At 48.9% G+C, this 25,415-nt stretch overlaps 1 protein-coding gene across 3 annotated transcripts in view; it reads left to right on the top strand.

Annotated features, from left to right (window-relative positions):
- Nucleotides 1-25,176, top strand: part of Dpysl2 (dihydropyrimidinase like 2) — a 100,987-nt gene extending 75,811 nt beyond the window's left edge. For all 3 annotated transcript variants that reach the window (XM_055609656.1, XM_055609657.1, XM_055609658.1), the window contains exons 8-14: nt 3,425-3,545; nt 11,885-12,041; nt 12,364-12,505; nt 14,138-14,308; nt 20,312-20,491; nt 21,222-21,387; nt 22,674-25,176. In XM_055609656.1, coding sequence (XP_055465631.1) covers nt 3,425-3,545; nt 11,885-12,041; nt 12,364-12,505; nt 14,138-14,308; nt 20,312-20,491; nt 21,222-21,387; nt 22,674-22,765 — 1,029 coding nt within the window. In that variant the 3' untranslated portion in view covers nt 22,766-25,176. The remainder of the gene's footprint in view (nt 1-3,424; nt 3,546-11,884; nt 12,042-12,363; nt 12,506-14,137; nt 14,309-20,311; nt 20,492-21,221; nt 21,388-22,673) is intronic.
- Nucleotides 25,177-25,415: the final 239 nt, after the last annotated feature.

Genomic DNA, 25,415 nt, shown 5'->3' with positions numbered 1-25,415 from the left:
AGGAGATGCTGCCACCGGTCACAGAGCTTGGCAGAGCAAAGCCGGGAAACAGCAAGGATGCCCACGTGTCTACCAGAAGGTAGCTGTTGGGGAGCCACTGTTCAGGTTGATTCTTTTTTTTTTTTTTTTTTCAGGTTGATTCTTTAAGTAGAAAAATTACACCGTTTGTATAGGGCCTTCTCTTTGGTCATTGTCACACAGGATCGCAGAGTGCTAAGTGGACAGTGATGGACGTCCCCGAGGCTCAGCTGTTTCTCCTGTTGATGGTTGTTCATGAGTCTTTTGTGTGTTAAATTCTGCGGGGGTGACACAGAGAATCAAACATGGAACCCGTCTGAGTGGACTTGGTAGTCCGGCCCACTTAGAAGGAAACCGCCAGCGCATAGGAGACAACATTAAATAATGATCCTAACTTTTCATCACTAGCGCCATGATGGCCGGCTCGGGTTTGAACTTTGCAGGGCAGCTGCCTTCCTCTGTATGCTTCTCTTTGCAGCCTGCCACGTGGGCATCTCAGTAGGATTTCCCCAGGTTTTTAGCTAAGAAGATGGAAAGGGGAGACTTGGGAAGACTATTGGATTTAGGGATCACCTGTCTGAGGCGACACAGGGCGAAGAGCACATGTTCTGATCACAGCAGCTTCTGGCCCCTGTGTGGCAGTGAGATGCGAGGGGGTGGTTCTCTTGGAGAGCTACTTTCAGTGAGCTGGTGACAAAGAGACAAGCAGGAAGTATATTTGTAGGACAGAATGTGACGGGCGACCAACACAAGACAGCTGTCAGAGCGTGGGGCCTGGGAATAAAGTATGTGCAGTGAAGCCATCCCAGAGAGAAGATCTTCGCAGCTCGGCCTCACAGGACATATGACCGAGTCGTGCAGGTTGCCAGAGCAGGCACGGCTATCCAGAGAATACCACGTCTGGGCTCTGCTATGGGTCATTTCCCCCAAGTGTTTGCACTGCTCTGTTTACAGAATCACACAGATTCCCTCCCCCACCCCAGACCCTCCCTATAATGAGAAGAGGTTTTGTTTTAAACTATTATACCTTTTCCACGAGATTTAAAGAGCTCTTCGTCCGGGGTCAGTGCGGAATCAACAGTATCTGCTGTGTTGATTGGAGGCAGGGGCATTCTGGTTGGAGAGTGGAGAGTGAGGTTTAAAATGCTCTCTTCTTCCAGAGAGCTAGCGTTTTTTTCGTTTGGCCTCTGTCCAATTTCAGGCCACTTTGTGGGGCCAGATGGAGTCTGAATTCCATTCACAGTGTGTATGCAAATCCAGACAGACCCCTGGGACCAAGATTTTTCCTCACTAGTCTTAGTGGAAGACAGTCCCCTGTGGCCTCTTAATTAGAGTCACCGCACACCCTGTTTTACAGGGGACAGGCCTGTAGCGCCAGCCATTATTTATAATGTGTCTGTCCTTCTGTGGAGGGTCTGTGCTAGGACATGAGTAGGGCTGTTTTTGGCATCCCTGTGAGGTGTTGAACATCTCAGAGTCTTTTTCATTCGCACTTCACGGTAGAGACTTCTGAGGTGGTAGCTCAGCAGGATGCTCCAGGGAGGGGAAGGAGGGCAGGGAGCGCGAGGGAGGCTCCCTTCAGCTATCCCGGGAATGGAAAACATCTGAGTGTTTGGTGAGTGTTTCTGAGAGTCGTTGGCTTTCCTGTAGATTTGTAGACTCTCTTCACGTAGTTGATGCCCAGAAGCTGAGTGTGAAGGAACACTGGTGTCCCTCACTGGGATGAGCACTTAGGTCAGTGACAGACTCCAGCCCTGCCATGTTCCAGTGGAAACAGGACTAGCCAAGTAACCTCAGCTAGGAGCGCAGCGATCTCCTTTGAAAAAGGGACAGCCTGACTTTTAAAGTTACATCAAAGAGATGGAGCCGTTTATCTGTGTGCCAGCGAGTGTGAACATCCCATGTGTACCAGCTCTGCTTGAGGATGCTGGGAGTGGGGCATTATGGGTAGAGAAAGAATAAGACCATCCCCATTTCTTACTGGCAGGAGTCTTTTTAGGACTTGGCAGTGGCCTTTTGGGATCTGTTTTGAGCCAGTTTAGTCTGTTATGATGAGCACACATTGTAGTACATAGATGGACCTCCATACAAGGCAGCTTTCCTGGTTGGGTGTTCAACAGACATGACATAGAATCTGAAATTCCATTCCCTGAGGGTCAGCTATAAAGGGGCAGATGGTGTATTTGGTTAGTTCATCACTGCTGAAGGTCGTCCCAGGCTGTGACTGGCCAGTCACACTCCTGCAGGGGACATGCTGCCACCTACTTTACCCCTGAGCGCTGTGAAGCCTGTTTTGTTTTGTGGCTGATGCTAGCTTGGCTCGCAGATATCTGGTGGACTTGGCTCCAGAGTCGCACACATAGAATGTCTTCCCTCAAGATCACGAGAGCAGAATGAATACCCACATTGAGATCAGCCAGGGTCTGGGTGTGTGTGGTGCTTCTCAGATGTGAGCAAGTGAACTTGTTATCAGGGGTAGGGGCAAAGACTGGGCCCCGGCAGCCCTATCAAGCTTGACCTGACCATCCATAGGCTGGTTAGAGAAACAAGCAGTGGTTGAATAGTGGAGAAAGGAGATTGGTTCAGTGTAGTCATACTAGGGACAGAGTGCTCCCTGGCTTCCGTGTACCCTCAGAGTCCTGACGTAGAGTTTAGGTTTAAACAGTAGGCTGTTGGTCATGGCGGCAAGAAACGAGGAGGCAGGATCAGGTGTACCTGGCCAGCCTGAAACTTTCATGGCTCAGAGGTTAAGAGCGCAAAAGAGCTCACACTGTGTTTTCAAAGGACCCGGATTTGGTCCTCAGCGTCCACATCAGGTGGCTCACAACTGCCTGTATCTCCAGCTCTGAGAAGATCCAATGTCTCTGAGCTCCACAGGCACCAGCACCCATGTGCACAGACCGAAGACAGACACGTAGTTAAAAGAAATAAAATAACAACAGCTTTTAGATAAGGAAGGAAGAAAGCACAGCCAGGCAGTCCAGGCTGTGGTGTGGCACCTCCCACACAGTGCTGTCTTGGCCATCATGGCTGTCCTGGAACTGCCTTTCCTGGAGACAAGCTCCTCTTTTGGCAGTCACTCAGCTTCAGGCTTTTCCTTCTCCCACCATGAAATTTCTCCTTAGGAAATTCTGATTTCCTAGGGGCCATTGTTTCAGTAGTCTGATAACAGAAGGGAGTGACAAGTGTCTTCAGAACATCTTGTTTCCTGCTAATACTCACTTAGCGTTGGGTACAACCTACTTGGCTAGGTTCTAGTCCAGTGTTACTAGGTCTAGGTGGTGCCTGAGGATCTGGGTACCACTTAGGAAAGAGCCTTGGTGATCCATCTGTCTCTGGTCGTGAATGAAGACAAAGATGGACATGAGGGTGTTCGGAGTTTTCATGCTTGTCTGCCCTCCCTTAGGTCGAGGCTGAAGCTGTGAACCGGTCCATCACCATTGCCAATCAGACCAACTGCCCCCTCTACGTCACCAAAGTGATGAGCAAGAGTGCGGCCGAAGTCATCGCCCAGGCACGGAAGAAGGGTGAGCCAGCCGTGTAGGCCTTTCCGACATACCGTGGGCAGGTGGGAGGAAGGAGGCAGCTCGCTGAGGAGGCTCTTTTTCCGGTCCTCATGCCAACTGGGCCACTTTCATCATGTTCCAGCATTAACCTAATTGCAGCGCGGCAGAGCGGGGAGCTCGAGTTTCCTCCCTTTGTTCCACGGCCGTGGCCTTGTTCATATCTATTTAAAGCCAAGGCCGTGTGGGCTGGTATCCCCCTCTCTCTATGTTGATTCTTCAGTTTGATTCTGTGTAAACAAACTAGTTACATACATAGGTTACATCACTTTTCACTGGCTGCAGAACCCCTCTGGGGAATGCTATCGTGCAAAGCGTGTCTTCCATCTTGGGCAGGGATTGCTACGGGGTTGGGGGCGGGGAGGCTGTCAGTCAGAGCCTTGTGTGGAACACATTTACTCACCTCAGGTTACTCCCTGCTAGTATACCGTGGCTGCCTTCCGAGTGAAGCTGGCTCTCCCGAGACAGGTCTTGGAAACGAATTCCCAGCACTCTTCCTCAGGGATGTTCCATGGAGCGCCTTGTACATTATGAATAAGCAGCTCCACTGTCCCTCTGCACTGTACAGAGTTTGGCTAATCCCACCGATCACTCTCATACTCAGGCGTTAGCCCAACATACGGAGCTGGGAAGCCTAGCGTTGACCTTGACGGGAACCTTAGCCTGTTCTGAGGTGAATGCTGCAGAGGGGTGCCTATCTTCCTTCCTGTGCCCACAACCTGCTCGTGTTATCTTTCCACCTCGTGTGTCTCAGTTTATCTGCCTTTCTCCCGTGCTCCCTGGTGCTCCCCTCCCCTCTGTCTCTGTCTGGTTTGGCCTGTACAGCTGTTTCTACTTGGCTGCATGATCTGAGTGGATCAAGAGGGCTGTGGATGTTGTCACTGGTGGGTGACTTGGTCCAAGCTCCAGAAGAAATTGCTCAGTGGTTACTCAGTCAGCTTGCCTCAAGAGACAGTGGCTTCCAGAACAAACCAATGATTTCTGGCCCCTGCTCTTTGGAGCTCTCTGGGGCTCAATTGACCAGTTGCTTTTAATTTTTGAGAGCCTGCCCTCTCCTGGCTGCCTGAAGAAATTGCCTTTATTTAGTGGTAGTAGTAGTGGTATTGTTTTTTGAGACATGGTCTCATGTAGCTCAGGCTGGCTTGGAACTCACTGTGTAGCTTCAGATGACCATTAAGTTCCTGAGCCTCCTGTTCCACCTCCCGAGTGCTGGGAGCACAAGTGTATACCACCAGGCCCTGTTGAAAAAGGCGTTCAGAATTTCTTCAGAATTTGTTCTGATTATTTTCTGAGGAGACTGAAAATAGGTGGTGACTGAATCTGTGGTCCTTCGTCTTCCAGGCATACTTGTGAGGTGGCTGGGGGTTCAGCTTTAGCACCGAACACCCTTCCTGGTACTCCCACTCCCATGGAGCATGGGCACAGTGGCTCCAGCGTCCGAGAAGGGGGAGCATGGCGGGCAGCTAATTTTGTGCATTTCACTGGTCATCCCACACCCATATGATAATAAGAAGTCAGTTAAGGCAAACAGTCACCTGACTTTGGATCTTGGCCTTCCTGTCCAAAGTGTGAAACATCACAGACTCACCTTGGCAGAGGGCGGGGTCAGCCCCTCAACAGACCACAGCTGGGGTGGTGCTGTCTCTCCAGCAGCACTGTTCCCTTCCAAACCTCTGATCATCCCTGAAGCGCGGGGCTAAGCCATGCTCACGCAGCACAGTTTCCCTCCAGGGATTCTGCCTCAGGGACCGGAGAATTTTTTCTTAACTTTGGAGTCTGGTCAGAAAGGGAGACAGTTCAGTCAGTTCCATTCCAGGAGCTTCCATGCATGCGCACACTGTGCTCCTCAGCGTTGCTCGGCCATCCTGCACAACTTTGAAGTTAGACAGACCCAGGTCACCGGGAATTCCACCGTCTTCAGGACAGCAGAAGGGGCTAACCCTCTAGTAGGCTGGCAAAGCTTTTGCACCGTGTTTGGATTTCCTAACATCCCCAGGAGGCAGCCTGGGCAGCAGCCTTCATCGTTTGCTTTTCTCTGAAGCTCAGAGCTTGGGAAGCATGGAGTTTAGGCTGATGACTGGGCCTCTAACTTCAGGCTTCAACTTTCCATGTTAATGTTTGACGAACTCACCTTTCCTCTTGGAGGTTATTTTAGGAGAGGAGATTCTTGTGGGTCTGTATGGGTTGTGGCTTAGTTCAGGTCGAAACTGGGGCCTGACCCTCAGACCTGAGTAATGAGAAACAACTATTCTCAAACAACCAAGAAGAAAACAGTGGCAGAACAAATTCTGAAGAAATTCTGAACGCCTTTTTCAACAGGGCCTGGTGGTATACACTTGTGCTCCCAGCACTGGGGAGTCCCCCCCCCCCGGGATTAATAACACTGTTCATGATTGAGGATTGACAGATAAAAGGATGGTTTCACCTGCAGTGTGTTCAGCAAGGCAAGCCAAGCGGAAGACGTCTATGTTTTTCTCCTGGTTGATACTTCAGGCTTCAGTGCCAGAAGCAAAGAGTGGTCTTGACCTTGAGCAAGGAGGGAGGGTGAGATAGGAGCAGAAAGTCACAAGGGGAGTGGTCAGTGCTGTTGTGGCCAAGCAGGACTAGAATGCAGAATAGAGAGCCTGGGAGGTGTAGGCTATGAGAAGGACTCAGAACAGCAGTTACAGTCTGAGCAAATGTCGACAGGCCCTTCTTTCCATGTGCCATAAACCTTCCTACCCACAGACCCTCTGGCCCTATGTCCAAGGTAGGAGACGTTAGGGCAAATAGAGAAATGAGATGAATTGAAAATTATAAGGCAAAAAGCCAGTGAGGACTATATCTGGAAGCCAGCTAGACCCAGCACAATAACAGCCTGTCTTTTCTGAGTGACCCAGGGCTGCCACTGTTCTGTGCCATGCATCAGCCACAGAGAGAGAAATGAAACACAGCCAGGACTGGAATGCACTAGCCAGATACACTAGCTAGAGTTTAGTTTTTTCTTGTTTTTCTTATGTTCTATTTTATTTTTACCCATTACTGGGATTTGAACCTGGGACCTTGCACATGCAAAGCAAGTGTTCTTTCTCTAAGCTCTATTCTGATACCTCCTCTTACTTTGTACTTTGGGACAAAGTCTCACTTTGTTGCCCAGTCTGGCCATGAACCTGTGTTTCTCCTGCCTCAGGTTCCCGAGTAGAACCTGCCTCAGGTTCCCTGCGCCCTCAAGTCCTGGCTTGGGTTTTAATGTTAAGAATTTAGATGGTGGCTGATTTAATAAGCTCTTGTCGTAGAAGAGAAATTGAAATGCAGAAACTGACATGTTGTTTCTAATCATCCAGCCTGGGGGAAGTAACAGCTATGATTCCAGACAGCTGCCATCTGTTTGTCCTGAGTGTTCAGGGTGGGGACTTTTCCCTCAGAATGCACTCCCTCAGGATGCCTTTTGTTCATGTGAGGAGCCCTGTGTGGCCACAGATGCCTTTCTGAGGAAATGATAACCTTTGAGCAGTGCCTGCTGATATCACCCTGTGGACATTCTTCTCTACCCTTATTACCCACTCTTAGAACCAAAGGACAGCCATATTCAAACAGTCATAGCTGCTGAGGGACACTAAGCTCAAATCTAAGACAAGACTTCTCTTGATCTATAGGCCAGTGGGGATGTTGGACATGAAAATCCCATAGTTATGTCATGTGTAAAGACTACTTCTCAAGGAGGCCTCAGGGTTAAACTAATTTACCATAGAGTAATCTTGATATTGAGGGTGGCGTGTGATTTGCATGAATATCCATTAGTCAGAGAAACAGCCCCTTGGAGGATGAAGGAGGGGACAGGCAGACAGAGGTGGATTTATTTCAAGGCATTGGCTGCTGGAGTGTGAACTCTTTAGGAAAGGCCAGCAGGCTGTAGACCTAGGTGAGAGAGATCCAGAGGCTGTGAAGATAGAACACTTCCTAGTCAATGCCCCCATTTGAACAGCACATGCCCTGAAGGCTGGGAATTAAGTTTGCATCATAATTCAAGCAGGTGGGATAAGATCCTGGGTTTAATTTTCAGCCACCTGTGCTGTGTGTCTGTGTTACATACGCAGGCTTTCTCAGGACAGACAAGTGCCTGACTTGGAAATTTGAATCCCTAAATTCATTATTTTCTTTCCGACCATTTGTCCAGAATCATTAGAGGCAACCAAGCAGTGTCATTCTGCCTGTTAATCTGATTTTTAAAAAATGACCTATAGCATCAAAAGCAACAGCCTTGCTTCACAGACGTATTTGACTCAGGGCCCCCCGTGGTGTTTTGTGTTTTTCATCACGTCATTGCGGTGTAGACTACATGTGTTTTCTTTGCTATAAGAAGAATCACTAGTACCCCTGAACTACCTCAGACGAGAGACGAAATTTTAGGAACTTCAGAAAACTTATTTTAAATATTTCCTGTCTTGTCCCTTGGCATAGTATGTGCCTGTGATCCAGGCACAGGGATAGGGATTCATATCATGAGAAGTCTGTGATCATGAGACCATGGTCCTTAAGGCTAAGCAAAAAAGAGGCATGAAAGGAGGATTACGAGTTTAAGGCCGGCGCGGGCTATCTATTAGCACAATCCTGACTCAGAACAACAACAACAACAACAACAAAAAACTGGGATAGGGAGGTAGAGTTGGCAGACAAGCACAGGCACCTGAATTCATCTCCCAGAATCCATGTAAAGAAAGCCTGCGTGTGGGGATGCATGCCTGTATGGAGTGTTGGGGAGGCAGATCCCTGGGCTCGCTGGCTAGACAGTCTAGCTTACTGAGAGAGCCCCAGGCTAACGAGATACACTGTCTTCCGTATGGGCACCTGCTGACGCTTTAGCGCCGAACCATCCTTGCTATCAGCACCTCACTGCATAGATCACAGGCAGTCGGGGCTGTGGCCCGAGCACTCCAAGGGAAAGGCAGAGTGATGCGGGCCTGTCTGTCTTTCCACTGAGTCTCGTTTCCCTGGGCTTCTGTGGTCGTGCTTTGAGCTCCCTAGACGTGATTTTCCATTGTTCTTGCTTTGGGTTCGTCCTGCTTCTCGTTCATGGGAAATGACAAAAGTGTCGGTGCCTGGAGCTGTCAAACATTTCCAAAGCCCAGCTTGCAGTTATTCTTCATGAATGTGCTCGGCCTGGGGCTGGTTGTGAATAAACATCACCCGCCCGTCCCCTGCATTCCAGGCCTGACTAGGGTGCCTGCCAGAGTCTGGCTTGGGGTCACATCCTGTAGTTCAGACTTTCCCGGGAGAAGAGAATCATGAAACTACAACGGCCGCCAAGAAAGCATCAGCAGCGTATTTAGAGAAGCATAAAAAAGGCCAATTAAGCTGCTCATGGTTTATTATTATTAGTGGTAATGATTGCTGGCACACGGCAGCTCGCTGGTGTCTGTGGTCTGACTGACCTCTGGAAGCCAGTCCATGGCTCCTCCAGCACAGGCTTTATAGGGAGAGGAGCCCACGGCAAGGCTCTGAACTACTGAAGATGAGGCTGTGTGTGTGTTTGTGTGTGGTGGGGGTATAGAGACCAGTGTGTGAGCCACACCTCGCTGAAGGTGGAGGCCTTGGACTTGGTGGGTCTACCCTAGTTTGTGGAGCTGAAAATAGAAATAAGAGCTGGTGAGGGCCTCTGAGGTTTAATTGCAGCAGAGCAGGAGCTGAAGGCATTGCTCAGCAGCTGAGAATTCTTGCTTTTACAGTACACCAGATAGTTCATTTCCTAGCACCCACCTCGAACTCCTCACATCCACTTCATCCACCTCACAGGGATCTAACACCCTCTCTTTCCAGTTTTTGCTGGCGCCCATACTCATGTCTGCTTATTCATACACAGACACACACAGGCACACAAATAAAAATTTTAAAAATTCTGTGAATAGAGTTAAAAAAAAAAAAGGAGCAAGCCCCAGTTTTGGCACCATCCCTCTCCCTAGGTCTCTGCGTGGCCCCGTTGTGGGCTGGCCAGGAGTCCTTACTCTGTGATAGTCTGAGGAAGAAGGTATGAATCTCCAGTGATCTTGGAAGTGCTCACCTATCTTGGGGTTTCCAGAGGCTGAAGGCTGAGTTCGATGTCCTATATGGCTTATGCTACAGTAGCAGAGGGCAGGGGACCAGCTCTTTCCAAGCAGCACCACTCCCCCTCTCCTAGTACCAGCCTCCCCAGTCAGAGTTCCAGTGCCAGGATGAGGTGCAGACTCAGGAGCAGCGTGGAGGATGGCAAATTCCAGGGCATTCTGGGAATGTACATTTCCCAGACATCTGAGCTGTTAATTTCTCTTCTGAGCACCATTGCTGTTCTGAATTTATTTTTAATGGTAACAAAACCTGTATACCATGAGGGCTGTGGGTCCTTCGTGCTCAGGTGGACAGTGGACAGCAGGGCTCTTAGACATGGCTGGATGAGGGATTAGATTTCACCAGATCTGTTGGAAGCTCCTACAAGAGCCACTGCTTCCTCTGCCTTGAATGTCACGAGGGGCCTGAGGAATGGCTAACAGCTGGCTTTGACTTTATGAGTTTTTTTTTTTTTTTTTTAAACATTTGCGGGTATGTGCCCAGCGTGCTTGTACAAGCTTCTGGAAGAGCTTCTAGTAGATCAGGAATGCTGGGTTCCTCTCCTGGCACTTTCTTCCAGGGCTTTCCTTCTGGGCAGGCTTGCCCTCAGTTGTAGAAGCCTCCCTCCTGCCTGGAGACTGTTACTGAGCATGGATAGGAGGCAGCTGTGGCTGTGGCCTCCCAGCACCCTCTAGTTGAAACAGTCACTTCTTTGTGACATTCCTGAGGCAGGAGGGGTCAGCTCCCTGGAGCCAGCTTTGAGTGTCTGGGCAAAGAGGGTGTTATGGAATATTATCCAGTGATAAGCCTTTGCAAGGACTGTGGAGAGGAAGGGAGACACATTCCTGACTGAGAAGGGTTTGGCCTTGAGGGCTGAGTGTTTGGAGAACAGAGGAGCTTGTCTGGGTGCTGGGAGGAGAGGCAGATGGATTTGACTAACCTGAGAGAAAGTTCCAGCTCCTGGGCCTTTAATTAGTTAAACGTTAGGAGCACTGAGTCATCTTGACAGACATTTGTTAAGTGTCTACTGTGTGTGGGCAGAAAAGCAATCATCATGTCACCATCAAGAGTCAAAAAGTTCAAAAGTGGGTGATCATTTGGGTGTGGGATGCAATGGGCAAGAAAGTGGTGGTGCCTGGGCCGTTGGAGGGGAGGCCGAAAAGCCAGGCATGGTGGCACACTTCTGTAATCTCAACTCTCTGGAGTCGGGGCAGGAGGAGAAGAAGTTCAAGGTCATCCTCTGCTATGTACATAGTGGGTTCAAGGCTGGCCTCAGCTAGGTAAAAAAGAGCTTGGCTTTGAATCATGTTTGGGAAAGAGGTAGGTTTGTTATTGTTTTGTTTTTTCAGTCATGGAAGCCATGACATAAGAGGTTTTTAGAGGATTGTGTGGAGGGGAATGAGATGTGGAGATGTTCTGTGAAGAAGCTCAGCTGTGTCACAGCATGGCTGTGGACAAGCTGTGGAAGGAAGCACAAACCTAAAATCTGGTGGAATGAGCTAGGAGAAGGGATGAGGGCTGGACAAGGAAAGAAGGCATTTAAGGCACATAAGAACCCCAAAATCCACCAGTGTAAGTGGCCCCAGCTGTCTGGCCTACTCTGAATGGACGGAAGAGACCTCGTTTGGGCGTCAGGGGAGCTTATGTTCTCTCTTAGACATCATGTGGAGTTAGCCTGGGCTTGTAGAGACTGAAACCCCAGTGACCTAACCGCAGATTCGCATGAAGTCAGCTGTGGCTCTGATGGCTGCCGTTGATGGCTCCCCTCACGTGGTAACGTAGGCATCCGGGCATCTCTGGAAGATCCCGACACTGCTCTCTGATACCTCAGCCCTGGGATTTCATCTCTAGCTAGAATTAGACGTGGTGAAAGCAGGGAGGGGGAGATTGCTGTCAGTGAGTAGGGAGGCTAACTTCTGTTCAGTAAGGCTAAATCCACTCATCATCCGAAACGGAAGATTCTAGATAGTTCTGGGTGTTGGAAACTGAGTTGAAGATCATGGCATGTAACATGGGTAGTGTTTAGGATTTTCTCAGGAGAGAGGATGTCTTAGTATATGTCAGTTGGGTGGACTTGGCTGCCGAGGGTACTGGACTTCCGGTCATCGGCGTCGTCACCATGCATTGAGGTTGTGTCCTCCTGGAGGGAGTGCTGAGAGCGCTCTGCGCTGCCGAGCTCGAAGTGTCGTCTGCTAAGACGGCTGTCTTGATCTTGACTGAGCCACCTGCATTCTGTTTCTCAGGAACTGTGGTGTATGGTGAGCCCATCACTGCCAGCTTGGGGACGGATGGCTCTCATTACTGGAGCAAGAACTGGGCCAAGGCTGCTGCCTTCGTCACCTCCCCACCCTTAAGCCCCGACCCAACCACTCCAGACTTTCTCAACTCCCTGCTGTCTTGGTGAGTACTGTTGACTTGCTTACATCTTGACTGTAGATCTCACCAGACCGAAATGAGCCAGTAGCTGACAACACGATGGCTGGGAACAGGCTTAAAAATAGAACCCTGTTGACCAAAGATGCGGCAGATAAGTGAGAAAAGGGATTGCTGTTCTGTTACCATTTTGGGTGGGGATTCCTGATACAAACCTGGGTCATTCGAAAGGGTCTGAATGAGGTATCAGAAGGGTGCCAGCTTGGTTTGTGGGATGCCACCTATGAACTATCTCACCAGATTGGAGTATGTTGCAAAAAAAATCCTCATGTCACTTGTTTCCTTCCAGTGGAGACCTCCAGGTCACTGGCAGTGCCCACTGTACCTTCAACACTGCCCAGAAGGCCGTGGGGAAGGACAACTTCACCTTGATTCCTGAGGGCACCAACGGCACAGAGGAGCGGATGTCTGTCATTTGGGATAAAGCTGTGGTAAGGACTGATGGCCTCCCTCATGGCTGGCCCAGGAAGGCCCCTGTCTTGGGGGGGGGGCAGGAGGGAGGGGTGTCGCTAATGTTTGCCAGTAGAGAACGTTCTTGAAACTAGAACCTGTGCGATGGTATTTCTCCTGTATGGAAATCCAAGGCAGCTCCTAATAGTTAACTTACTTCTAAATGTTACGAAGACATGCATCAAAGAGGAAATGGCTTTCTCAGTCTGCTGGTGGCCTTCCCAGTCAGCAGTCTTCAACTCCATCCATTTCCTTGGGACTGTGTTTGAGGGCTTCCAGGCTCCTGTATTTGCAACCACCACAGGCTTCTGCCCAACCTGTTTTGGACAGATACTGACACTGGGAGGGGGAGGGAGGAGTTGGAAGATTTTTTTTCCCTTTAATATTCTAAAGTATAGTAACAGTTTTTTTTTTTTTTAAATTCTTAATGAATTCCTTAGATTATGTGAGTAAAAACCATCTTGCATCACAAGTCAGCCACAGTGAACATTTTGGGGAATGACTTCAGTTTTTATATATGCAAAGTATGTGTCAGTGTGCAGGTGACATTAGCAACACACGTTGCCTCTCAGCCCGTTTAAAAAAATTCTTCACATATCATAAAACTCACCATTCTTAAATCTGCATGAGAAACAAGAAACTTATTTTTTATCTTCTTGTCTTTTGTTTTGTTTTGTGTTTTTGTTTTTCTTCTTCCCAAGACAGGGTCTTGCTCTATGGCCTTCACTGGCCTGAAACTAGCAATGTAGACCAGGCTGGCCTCTAACTCACAGAGATCCACCTTCCTTTGCTTTCTGAGTGCTGGGGTGAAAGGTGTGGCCACCACACCCAGTGAAAAGCTTGATTTTTTTTTTTTCCCCCTCTGAGACAGAGGCTCTCTGTGTAATTGTCCTGGCTGTCCTTGAACTCACAGAAATCCACCCGCCTCTGCCTCCTAAGTGCTGGGGTTGCCACCACACCAGGCAAAAAGTTTAAAGTCATTTGTCTATAAGTCTTTGACTAAAACTGTTGTGTTGTGTCTATTTTTTTAAACTGAAATGAGTATCCATATAGACATATTCTTTGGTACATCTTTTTGCACATGAAGTTTCTAGAAGTAACTTTGCCAGGTCAAAGGGAGTCTGTTAAACACTGATAGACAGTGTTAACACTCTTCTGCAAAGATTTCGACACCCGACATGGTCAGGGGGTTTTAAGAGCAGAAGCCCAAAAATATGACTAATTTGATGAACTTAGTCTTTGTTATTTGATATTCAATTTCTCTCGTTGTTGATTGGAATGAATTTTTTAATATGCTTTTGGCCATTAAAATTTTCTTTTCTTCCTCTTAGTGCACACTCATGTCCTTGTTCTCCTGTGTTTAGAGTTGGAAGGGAGGGACTTCAGGAAATAATGGACCCTTACTGTATACCTCAGAAAGCCAGATGATGAGCTGAGGTTCACTGAGTGGAAGCCCAGACCTGTGTCTGTCCATTATTGAAAGGGAAATCCCAGGGTGCATCACATGTCAGCATGTGCTCCTTTATTGCTGAACCTGCTCCACCTTCCGCTTTCTGACACGGCCCCTGTGTGTGTGTGTGTGTGTGTGTGTGCGCGCGCGCTCTGTCCCTCAGGTCACTGGTAAGATGGACGAGAACCAGTTTGTGGCTGTGACCAGCACCAACGCAGCCAAAGTCTTCAACCTTTACCCCCGGAAAGGTCGCATTGCGGTGGGATCTGACGCAGACTTGGTCATCTGGGACCCTGACAGCGTGAAGACCATCTCTGCCAAGACGCACAACAGCGTAAGGCTTGCCCAGCGTGGGTAGACACATGCTGCGCTCACCGAGGGACAGGGCCAGTCCAGGGATTCGGGAACGGCCTCAGCCTGATAGGACTAAAGTTTCCCCAGCATGTACTGTACCTCAGAGTGTCCCAAGGGCCACACCGGCCCTTTCGCTTTCTTTATAGAGGTCCACAAGACCACGTTTCCAAGGCAATGACTTCTGACCTTAGACTGTCAGAGTCCATGGGGCAATGAACAAAATGTTATGGTTGGGGGGGGTCACCACAGGGTCTCAGCATGAGGAAGGTTGAGAACCACTGCCCCAGATGATGGTAGAAGCTCAGAAGTGTCTAGAAGTCAGGCACCATTCCGTTGTCATGGTTTGAGCAGGATCTCATGTGGTGGGGTTTACTGAAAGGGAGTAGTTAGAGCAGTCAGGTGTCCGCTCCTGAGGCGGCCACTTCGCATTTTCATTTCTGTGTCACTCCTCTCTCAGGCCAGAGGTCTGATTGACGGCCATCTTTCTTTCCCTAAAGGATTTTTGGCTTCTCTCACAGAAGAAATCATTCATGCCATGAGTCATAGTATAGGAACTGCGGAGTCGGGGGCTCTTGGTCACAGAGCTTGGGGCTGTGCTATCTGTTGGCGTCCTGGCGTTTGAGATGAAAACCAGGGGTTCAGTGAGGTTTGGGTGTCCTGCGAGTCTGTGGGTTCAGTAAGTGTAAAGCAGAGCTCCTCAGACAGCACTAAATAGGCATACCACGGGAGAGTGGGAAAGGGAAGAGCCTTGGGCAAAGTGCTTCATTTCCTGTGTTTGGAAGCAGGGTCTCAATATGTCCTAGGCTGACCTTAAACTTGATATCCTCCTGTCCCAGCCTCCATGTTTCTGGGGTTACAGGTATATGCCACCACGCAAAGTGAAGTGTTCCATGCCAGCACCTTATTCAAATCTTTTTTTCTCATCTTGGTATTTTACTTAGCTCTAGCCACATGAGCAAGAGGCCGCTCTAATAGCACTGAGCTACAAAGCACGGCAGTTACTTATTTAAGTTTTTAACATGCACTCTTTAAAAATAGCTCAACAGTATAGAACCATTAAGTGGGGGGTGGTTTGTTCATTTAATTGTGTATGTGTGTGCCGCATTTGAAAATGTGTTTGCTTTGTGCATGCAGCGCCTGCAGAGGCCAGAAGGGGGCACAAGGTCCCTGGAACTGCAGTTACATGTGCTAGTAAGCTGCCCAGTGTGGGTGCTGGGAACTGAACTTGGGTCCTCTTAAGAAAACACCAAGTGCTCGTATCCTCTGATCCAGCTGTTCAGTCCCATCTTTTGATGGGATTCTGTTCAACTCATTCCACAAGAAGGAGGCTGAAGCTAATATAGGTTTGGTAGATCTTACCTAAAATGCTTGGAACCAGAGGTATTTTGAGTTCAGAATTTTTTCAGGCTCTCATGTATTTATATAAACAATGGCATCCCTAAACTGCAAACAACAAATCTATATTTCTCTACAACCCTGCTCGCTTGAATCTTGATGGGTGTTATTTTTTTTTTCTTCTTCCTTACAAGAACTGTCTATGGGTGTGGTTTTTAAAAGAGTTTCATTCGTGAGTACTGTATTTATATCACTTGCGCTCCTCCCTCTCTCCATTCCAACTTCTCTTGTCTCTGCCCTGCCACACACCCCTCTCAAATTCATGCCCTCCTCTTCTTTAATTACACACAAACACACACACATACTCACACACACTTTCACACACATACACACAAACACATGCACATACAAACACTCAGACAAACACACACACACTGGCTGTACAGAGTCTAGTTAGTGGTGCCCGTATGTTCATGCATTTATTGCTAACTGCTTAGGTTTGAACAGTCTGTCAGGAGACTTATCCCTGAAGAAAAGTGACTCTCTCTCCCTCGGCTGTCGCTGAAGGCCTAAAGCGCTTAATCTAGTTGTGGGGCTTTGTGAACCTTTCCTTTAGGCAAGTTGACCGAGTAGAGTGGTGTGATCTTGGGCAGACAACTGTATCATTGTGAGCTCATGGGGACAGCCTTTCTGTTGGAAAGTTCTATCTATCTCACAGCCGTCCTCCTGGTCCTCTGGTTCTTACATTTGTTTCTTCTTCCGTGCATTCCACAGCCTTGGGTGTTGGGGTTGTGTTATGGGGCTGGGCTGGCCATGGAAGTAAGTTTTTTTGTTTGTTTGTTTGTTTTTCCAAGATAGGGTTCTTATGTGTAGCTTTGGCAGTCTTTAACTCATTCTGTAGACCAGGCTGACCTCAGTCTCACAGAGTGTCCCTGCCTCGTGAATGCTGGGGTTTGACGCATGTGCTGCGTGGCTGGAAGTGAGTTCTTAATGGTGGAGTGGATCTCTGCGTGAAGGGCCGGGTGGATAGCAGGCACTTCAGGGAGCACAATTCCTACTGCTTCGCTCAGTGGGCCTGAGACTACAAGGCTGGCTGTCCCCCGAGTGCCACAACTGCTGGGGGCAGATCTTGGCATTTCCAGGACGGGCATGGGCCCACTGCCAGGCTAGAGCCTCTCTCTTGGACAGAAGGCTTGGGGTTGGCCATGCTGGGGGCTCAGCTTCCTTGTCACCAGTGGCTGCCGAGATGGTGGGTGCTTCATGGAGAGACTGGGACTGACTCCATATTTATGGCTGGTCTTGCCCTGCTGACTCAGCCTTGCCTTGTATCATCCATCTTGGGATCCCAGTGATGTCCTCAGGGTTAACCGGTTCCTGCGTTTGGATATCTTTCACATTCCCACCCCTTTCCTCCGACCTTTTCCCTAAAGGGGCTGGTGTGATTATCCCGAGGGGGAAGATAAATAAACGAGAGGTGCAGAGAGCTTAAGTGACCGGTCTAGTGTTACATAATGATCTTGCGGTCAGAGCCGGAATTAGAGGCCTTCATTTCTCAGCATTCTTCCCAACCAGACTGCTTATGGATGTGCGGCGTCATCGCAGGGTGGGGTGGAGAAAGTGCCGTCTCTCTTTCGTGGAGTCCCCTCCCCATGGGGAATAAAACGGGCTGCCAAGACATCAAAAGGGCAGCCGAGGGCTCATCCAAGACACAGGTGACTGGGCTTGGACCTGGCATTGTGACCTGTCTGCCTGGACAGACAGAGAACAGGAAGGAGTGAAGGTTTGGGAATTGGTTGCTACTCATCTGACATATTTTTAATCTAAACCTGTCTTGGGCAGTATCTTAGGTGGCCCTGCCCAACACCTCATTGCCTCCTCCTGCTTCATTGGCTGGCATCGCCCATCGGATGAAGTCCAAACAAGACACTCTAGGCCTGGCTTCAGTGTGGAAAAGCTAACATATCCATAACCCTATTGCTAAGTCTCCATTAGGGTTTTTTGGGATTCTAGCCTGCTCTGTAAAGTCTGGGTATTTGTGTGGATGAAGTTAAAAATGTCCAGCTTAGCGGTGGCGTAAACCCTCACTCCATCTCAAAGAGTGATGGGAGGTCTGGGATCCCTTTTATGAACATACCAACTTAAAAAAATATATATCATGCAGAGTAAGGGTTCTCAGCCTGTGGGTCTAAACCCCTTTGGAAGTCACATGACCCTTTCCTAGGGGTTACATATCGGATATCCTGCATATGAGGTGTTTACGTTAAAATTCCTAACAGTAGCAAAATCGCAGTTATGAAGTAGCAACAAAAATTATTTAATGCTTGGGGGTCACCACAACATGAGGAACTGTATTAAAGTGTCACAGCGTTAGGAAGATTGAGAACAGCTGGCTTAGAGTCATGGGGCTGCTCTCCTCCATATTGAGAAGGGGGAGATGGCTCCAGAAGCCTCACCAGCAGCTCCTTCCTAGGCCACTAGCCCCAGTGCCTGTGCTGTTCAAGGCCTTGATTACCAGGGGCCTTTGCTCTTGTAGGCAAAGCTCAGGAATCAGCCAGCAGTGGGTAGGGACTGGGTGATCTTGTGTCGCTCATCCTTTTGTAGGCATGTCAAGGAAGTATGTAAGGTCACTCCATTGATGAGTAGCAGGCCTGGGATGAAAGGGCCCCCATGGCCAAGGTTGTGTCTGGAGATGGATCATTAATTAGGAAGTGATAGGGAAGAGGCAGGCTTCACCCTGATCTTAGAGGATGCTCACACCCTTCCCAAAGTCATTTCAGAGGAGACAGGATTCTCTCACCATGGTCTACGCACAGAGATTCTTTCTGTGTTATTGTTGTGACATTAGCCTTGGGCGGGTGAAGTGACACAGACCGCTGTCATTCAGTGCCCGTCTTTGGCCATCTCTGAGACAAAACTGGTTGTGGGATACACGATAGAGGAGAACACCTGAGACGAGGTCTCTGACTGGGGACTGAGTGAAAAAGATGCAGGCCTTCGTGTGGCCTCACGGAGATATGGCTCTGTCCTAGTGTGAAAGATCTCGCTGTGCCTCTGCTTCAAGGATGGGGTGGGGAAGCAGCTCTGTGAGGCTCTGTGCTGGAAGCTGGTGCTCATGCAGGCTTGAGGTCTAAATCCCCAGTGCCCGTGTGGGTCGGACAGCCTTGAGCTGAGAATGCTGTGTGTGACCTTCAGTGGCCTTCTACTGGGGAGGATCTGGCTTTGCGCAGCCAACTCTGGTTTTCAGGGCAAGCATACTGATCAGTGGCAGATGGAAGACGTGGTATATCCTAGAGGCTCGGGCTCCCCGTGTAGAGCCCCCTTGCCAGAGGCCATGCCCCTTCACTTTCGTGTGGGGCAACCCCCATGTTTCTCTGTGGAGAAACCTTGCAGCAGTCACAGGCACTCCTTTTCCACATGGGATACCGGCTGCTAAGCCACTGTGCCCTTTCTCTGTCCTCTGCAGCCTCTGCACAGAGCAGAGATGACCTTTGACCCAGGTGTTCGGGCGGGCCCTGCCCTCCCTCCCACTGAACCTCCGGAGCAGTGGTTCTCAGCCTTCCTAACTCCGAGACCCTTTAATACAGTTCCTCATGCAGTGGTGACCTCCCCAACCATAAAATCATTTCATTGTTGTTTCGTAACTGTAATTTTGCTACCGTTACGAGTTGTAATGTAAATATCTGATATGAAGGATGTCTGATATGCTACCCCTTCTCCACCCACAGGTTGAGAACTACTACTTTAGTGGTTTTTGTTTTTGTTTCTGTTTTTTCTCGTGGCCTGAGTTTTCCCAGAAGCACATGCTCTGCGCCACATGTTAACCTCCAGCTCTGGCCATTTGTTCCCGTAGGTATTTATGGGGAAAGAGCCTTAGGCCTTCAGCCTGAGCTGAGCCAGAATTATGGACACTGCTCTGATCTCCGGCACTTTCTGTGTCAGAGGACAAAGCCTCTTGTTTTCTGTTGCTTTGACTGTCAGACAAACGCACAGTAAGGCATCCCACCTGTTTCCCAGGAGGGTGTGCCAAATTGCCTGTTTTCACCCTCTACGCCATGAGCCTCCAAACTCGGGTCGGTCATTTAGGAGACTAAACCTCAGTCCCGTCACACGCTTGCCGTCTTTTACAAGCCACCAGTCCAAGAACCATTTCTTGGCCCCTTTCTGTTTTTCTTTTCCCTTCCTTTTATAATACTTGGGATTGAACCTGGGACCCTGCGCCTTCTAAGAGGTCTGCCGCTAAATTCATTCTGCCACTGATCTGTACACATCTCCAGTCTTCTTTGAGGTACATCTTCACCCAATCCTCTAGACTGGCCCTGAACACACTCTGTAGCTCAGGCAGGGCCTTGACCTCTGATCTTACAGCCCCAGAATCCTGAGTAGCTGGGTTTATGGGTCTGCCCCACGAGACCGAGCTGGGATGATTTTCTTTGTATTTGTGAAGTGTTCATGAACATGCAGGTGCACATACTGCCTATATTATTACTCTCTTGAGTTAGTTTCACTCAGGTAGGGAGACGTAGGTGAGAGGAGTCCATATTTATACACAGAGGAAGTGAGTGTCCCTGGGGTGGCCATTGGCTGCAAGCTCCAGTCAGTCCAGTCCAGTGGCGGGGCTTGCTCTGATGGTGACTGTTCCTTCCCTCAGGCTCTTGAGTACAATATCTTTGAAGGCATGGAGTGTCGTGGCTCCCCCCTGGTAGTCATCAGCCAGGGCAAGATCGTTCTGGAGGATGGCACGCTTCACGTCACTGAAGGCTCAGGCCGCTACATCCCCCGGAAGCCCTTCCCTGACTTTGTGTACAAACGCATCAAGGCCAGGAGCAGGGTGAGTGATTTTGTTAACTTTTAAACATCATGTATTGAGTTCAGTGCCACAGACAGCCATTAAGCCCCAGGAGTCAGAATACTGAGATGGGGGGACATAAGGATAAAGACAACTTGACATTTTCCTCCCAAAACTTAACCTGCTTGCTGGGGGAGTCAAGGATGATGATGAGTGTGGGCTAAGGACCTAGAGGAGGGGACCCCTGCTGCAGAATCACTGAGGAAGATGTAATGGGAGAATGCATTTGGGTTTTGAAGGCTAAGTAAGAGTTTTTGCAAGCCAAGGGATGGCGATAAAGATACTAGACGACGGGATGTGATATTTGAAGTCGTCCCGGCGTGATCAGGTGGAGAAGGGTAGAGCCTAAGGAAATTAAAGAAGAGTGAGATTGGAAGGACAGTTTGATCTTGAAAATGACACCAGACCCTCTTCATAGTCTGACTGGGCTTCTTAGAGGGGTCAAAGGTGATGTGGCACAGTGAGGAAAATGAAACCAGGAGAGTAATCAGTTCTAGGGGAGGCACGTTAGGAAAACTTTTTGCCTGGAACTCCGGGAGCTGGTCGAACATCTGTCTCTCTTATATCTGTCTTAATTGGTGTGGTGGTGGTGGGGGGCTTATCCCCATGCATTATGGGGCTGTCTTGGCTGCTGTTCCATCACATGGGGAAGGAGCAGGGAAGATGTCCTCCGTGAATGTGACGTAGGTTGTGCGGTAATTGTGTGTTTCAGCTGGCTGAGCTGAGAGGGGTCCCTCGTGGCCTCTATGATGGACCCGTTTGCGAGGTGTCTGTGACGCCCAAGACGGTCACCCCAGCCTCATCGGCCAAGACGTCCCCTGCCAAGCAGCAGGCACCACCTGTTCGGAACCTGCACCAGTCTGGATTCAGCTTGTCTGGTACGGTTGGGGCTGGGCGGTTCTGGGTGGGTTCAGCAAGCTCTGTGGAGCCAGTCTGAGGCTTTCGGCTTCAGTTCTCTGTCCTGTTGCCCCCTGTGGGGCTGCCATGACATCCACCTGCGGCCCCCTCCTGGTGAGAGAAACTTTCTATCTTGGGAACTTCCTCCTTCCCCATGATAGGGGCTTCACATTCTTCCGGCTTCCTAAGCTTAGACAGACATCCAAAGTCCTGTGAGCAGAATGGGTCATTACACAAACTTCTTCTTATCATTTCTGCTGGATTTTGGAAAGTCCCATGTGTGCCTGTGGTGGATGAGGGATTGCCCGCTTTCAGAACACTCCAAGGTGTTTCGGTTTGGGAGACAGGCTTCGAAACCCTAGTTTTGCCCTAAAGTGTGAGATCAGTCACGATGCAGCTCACCACGTTATTCACGTAGATGGCACAGATGGCCAGTGGTCAATGTGAAAGAAATGCTTGCGACTGGAAGCTAGTCTGCATTTTTAAAGATTGGGAAAGTGTCTTGTAAATAGTGAACCATGTTGTGACTAAGACCCAAGTCCAGATACCTAATGTGGGCAGGACGGATGGCTCAGCAGTTAAGAGTGACCTCTGACCTTATAGGGGACCCAAGTTTGTTCCCAGTACCCAGGTCAGGTAGCTTAGACTTCAACTCCAGATCCAGGGGATCCAATGCCCTCTTGTGACCTCCTCAGGCACTGCACTTCTGTGCATACCCCCTCCCCCGCCATACACATTATACACGTGATTAAAAATAAAACCTTAAAATCCAAACACACAATGCATCTTTGTTTTATATACATGTGACAGAAAGCCTCGAGGGGGATTTCATATAGCGTTTTTATCATGCAAAGTTTGACTACAGTTAGTCACATCAGATCAGGTGTGGAATTTTCCACAAACCATTTCATGTCGACCCTGAAATAGTTTTGGAGTTTAGAACCTTCTGGGTTTGGGAACTTCGTATTCTGGGATTCGTTACCTGGACCGTCCGTCCTCTCCCCGAGTGAGAGGTGTGGGTCCTCAGAAGAGCCATAGTCACTGGTACCTTGCATCGAACTTACACATTCTCAGGGAAAGATTGCTTGTGCCAGCTATGACCTATAGGCTTCAGGGAGGTCCACCTACCTTCGGTAGTTTGAACCGCCTGTTTGGAGAAAGGGTTTGGAGAAAGGGGTGGGGATATGCGTGGCCCAACTTCTCCCAGGGAGTCTGATTTTATTTCTGAAGACTCTGACCATTGTTTCGTCTCTTCCCTCTTCTCTAGGTGCTCAGATTGACGACAACATTCCCCGCCGCACCACCCAGCGCATTGTGGCGCCCCCTGGTGGCCGTGCCAACATCACCAGCCTGGGCTAAAGCCCTTAGGCCTGCAGGCCACGTGGGCATGGGGGATGGGACACCTGAGGACATTCTGAGACTTCCTTCCATATTCTTTTCTTTCTTTCTTTCCTTTTTTTTTTCTTTTTAAAGAGCCTGTGATAGTTGCTGTGGGCAGCCAGTTCCTGGGGCTTGCTCCTGGACCCCCGCACTCGGCCTCCCCTGGAGTTTCTGAATTTGCTCACCCAAGTCCCTACACAGTCATGCCCACCATACCCAAGCCTAGCCACCCACCCCACACGGAGCTGCACCCAACACGCAGACATGCACCACTAAGCAGATGCCAGCAAGGGTGCCAACACCCTCCGCTGTGCAGTCGGCACCTTCCTGTCACGGGGAAGATAGTGAATCGCCCTGAGCTGCCTTCTTTTCTTTTTAATGATTTTTTAAAAAGGGGTTTTCTTTGTGGGATTGGGGAAAGGTAGGGGGGGTGGGAAATTTTTTTTTTTAAATACTAAATTAAAAGCCTGATTCAATATTAATCCACGGGTCTTGAACTGGACATCCTAATGATGCAATTATGTAACCATTAAGCTGATTTTGAGGCTGGCAAGCTGCTACTGCCCCTCTGGAAAAGTTCCATGCGTCTGCATCTTCAGCCTTTACTCTTCCAGGTCAGCTGTTGAGAAGAGGCAGGTTTTCTTCATTGGCCTAGATTTTGTGGCAGATGAGACCTTTTGAGGGTTCTCCACCATTTTTCTGCGTCTCCTGTCTGCCCTGGCTTTTTCTTCTGCACTCATGGAGAGATTCAGATGTTGGTCTCTTGCTTTGTGTTTCTTCGAGGCAGTGTTCTTTTTCTCCTTGCCCCCTTGTCTGCTGGTAGAGCCAGGTATCCCAATTTGGCCTCAGGCATAGCTAGAGGACCCTAGTTTTGTCCCCACCACCGTAGTTTTGTGCTATCCTGGTTTCTGTTAAGATTGGTGCTATCCGATTCTCATCACTAGGAAGTGTCTGAGATTGAGGCTTGCCAGACATAGGGATGGCCCGGATGATGTCACCAATAGTGTCACATGTGAGCCCAGAATAGAGTCACGTGTGGAACAAAGCTGAGAGAGAACTAGGCCGTAGAATTGACGGAGTTCCCAGGCAAACCTGTAAGCCCAGCCCCGAAGCTCACATGAGCCAGACAAACTGGGACTGTACTTTGCCTGTGGAGGGGCCCTTCCCAGCCTTCCCCAGGAATGCTAGAAAAATGGGACTTTTCAGTGTGTGTGTGTGTGTGTGTGTGCGCGTGCATGTGGAGGTGAAAACTTTTTTTTCTGTCCAATTATTTCAAAAGGTCTAACTTGATGGGGGAAGGGCCTTATAAGAGTAGAAATCTGCAGGATAATTAAGTCTTTTACAAGAGGAACAAGCCTGTTTTAAGAGACAGTATCTCGTGGGAAGAAAACTGCCCAGGTTGAATGCATGGCCTGCTTAGAGTTCACGTTGCCTCTCAGAGACTGTGTCACCTCATATCTGTCACCCTTCCTCTTCCTGTCATAGTGACAGTTTTTCACTAGCTGGCTTCTTTCTGTATTTGCCGACTTCTGTCCTATTTCTTTTCAAGTGTGTTTACAGGTCCTTGTAAGCAGTGTTAGGTCCACAGGCTTTTACGAATCCAATCTGCTTGGGTAAAGCAGGGCATCAAAAAAAAAAAAAATAGTGATATTTTTAGTGTCCACACATTTTTGCCTTTGGGGTAACGGTTGGGGTTTTAGGCTTGTTGCTGATTTTTGTTATTTTAAAGGTAAACTGCACTTTTAAAAATTGGTTGACTTAATATATTTGCTTTTTTGTTTTTTACCTGCACTTGGGAGAAAATTTGAACAAGTTGGAAAATGCCCTTTTGTTTATTTGTTTGGATTCTGAGAAACACTCGCAGCTCTCCAGTATTCAGTATCTCCCTTCTGTTTCTTGTATGGGGCCGTGGCCCTTTCGGTTGTTTTAGATCGTTTTCTTAAAAAGCAAAGCAAAACAAAACAGTTTCAAACCTGAAGATTTCCGCAGTCCGTGTAAGCATGTTTACCTGTTGGCTCGCTTTCTGTGTCTGTTAAATGAATGTCATATGTAAATGCTAAAATAAGTCAACAGTGTCTCAGAACTGAATAACTGCAGTGACTTGATGCTCTAAACCAGTGTAGGATTTACTGCTAGATGGTTTTTAACCCTTGAACTTGTGATTGTGACCCATGAGGGGGGGACCTTTCAGTGCTAAAGCTGATCATGTGTGTAGCCAGAAAGGTACTTTTTTTTTTTTAATTTTTGTTTTATTTTATTTTTTTTTTGTAACCACTGTCTTAATGGCAAAGTAATTATGGTAAAATACAAGTCTCGTGTTTATTATTCCTTAAAAAGTCTGTTGTTATATTACCACAGAACACCCAATAAAGCAGAATGTGGTTGTTTCAGGGGCGTGTCTGTGTTCAGACTCTCACGGTGTGCCAGCTTCCTCCCCACCGAAGTTACTCACGGGGCACCCCCTGGCTAGGCTTGGATTTGGGCTCTGGACCATCCCGGGAGTGCCTACCCTCCTGCCTCAGGTTGCTGTGGGTATGCTGGCTGCAGGATGAGGCAATGCCACAGGCAACACCATACCTGGGGGATGAGGGCCATGGGCGCCTCGGGTGTCTAAAACCCCATCCCGGAG

This window comes from Psammomys obesus, unplaced genomic scaffold (assembly GCF_907164565.1).
Source record: "Psammomys obesus unplaced genomic scaffold, mPsaObe1.curated_primary_1811, whole genome shotgun sequence".
NCBI classification, from domain to species: domain Eukaryota; kingdom Metazoa; phylum Chordata; class Mammalia; order Rodentia; family Muridae; genus Psammomys; species Psammomys obesus.
This window is presented reverse-complemented; position numbering and strand designations above follow the sequence as displayed.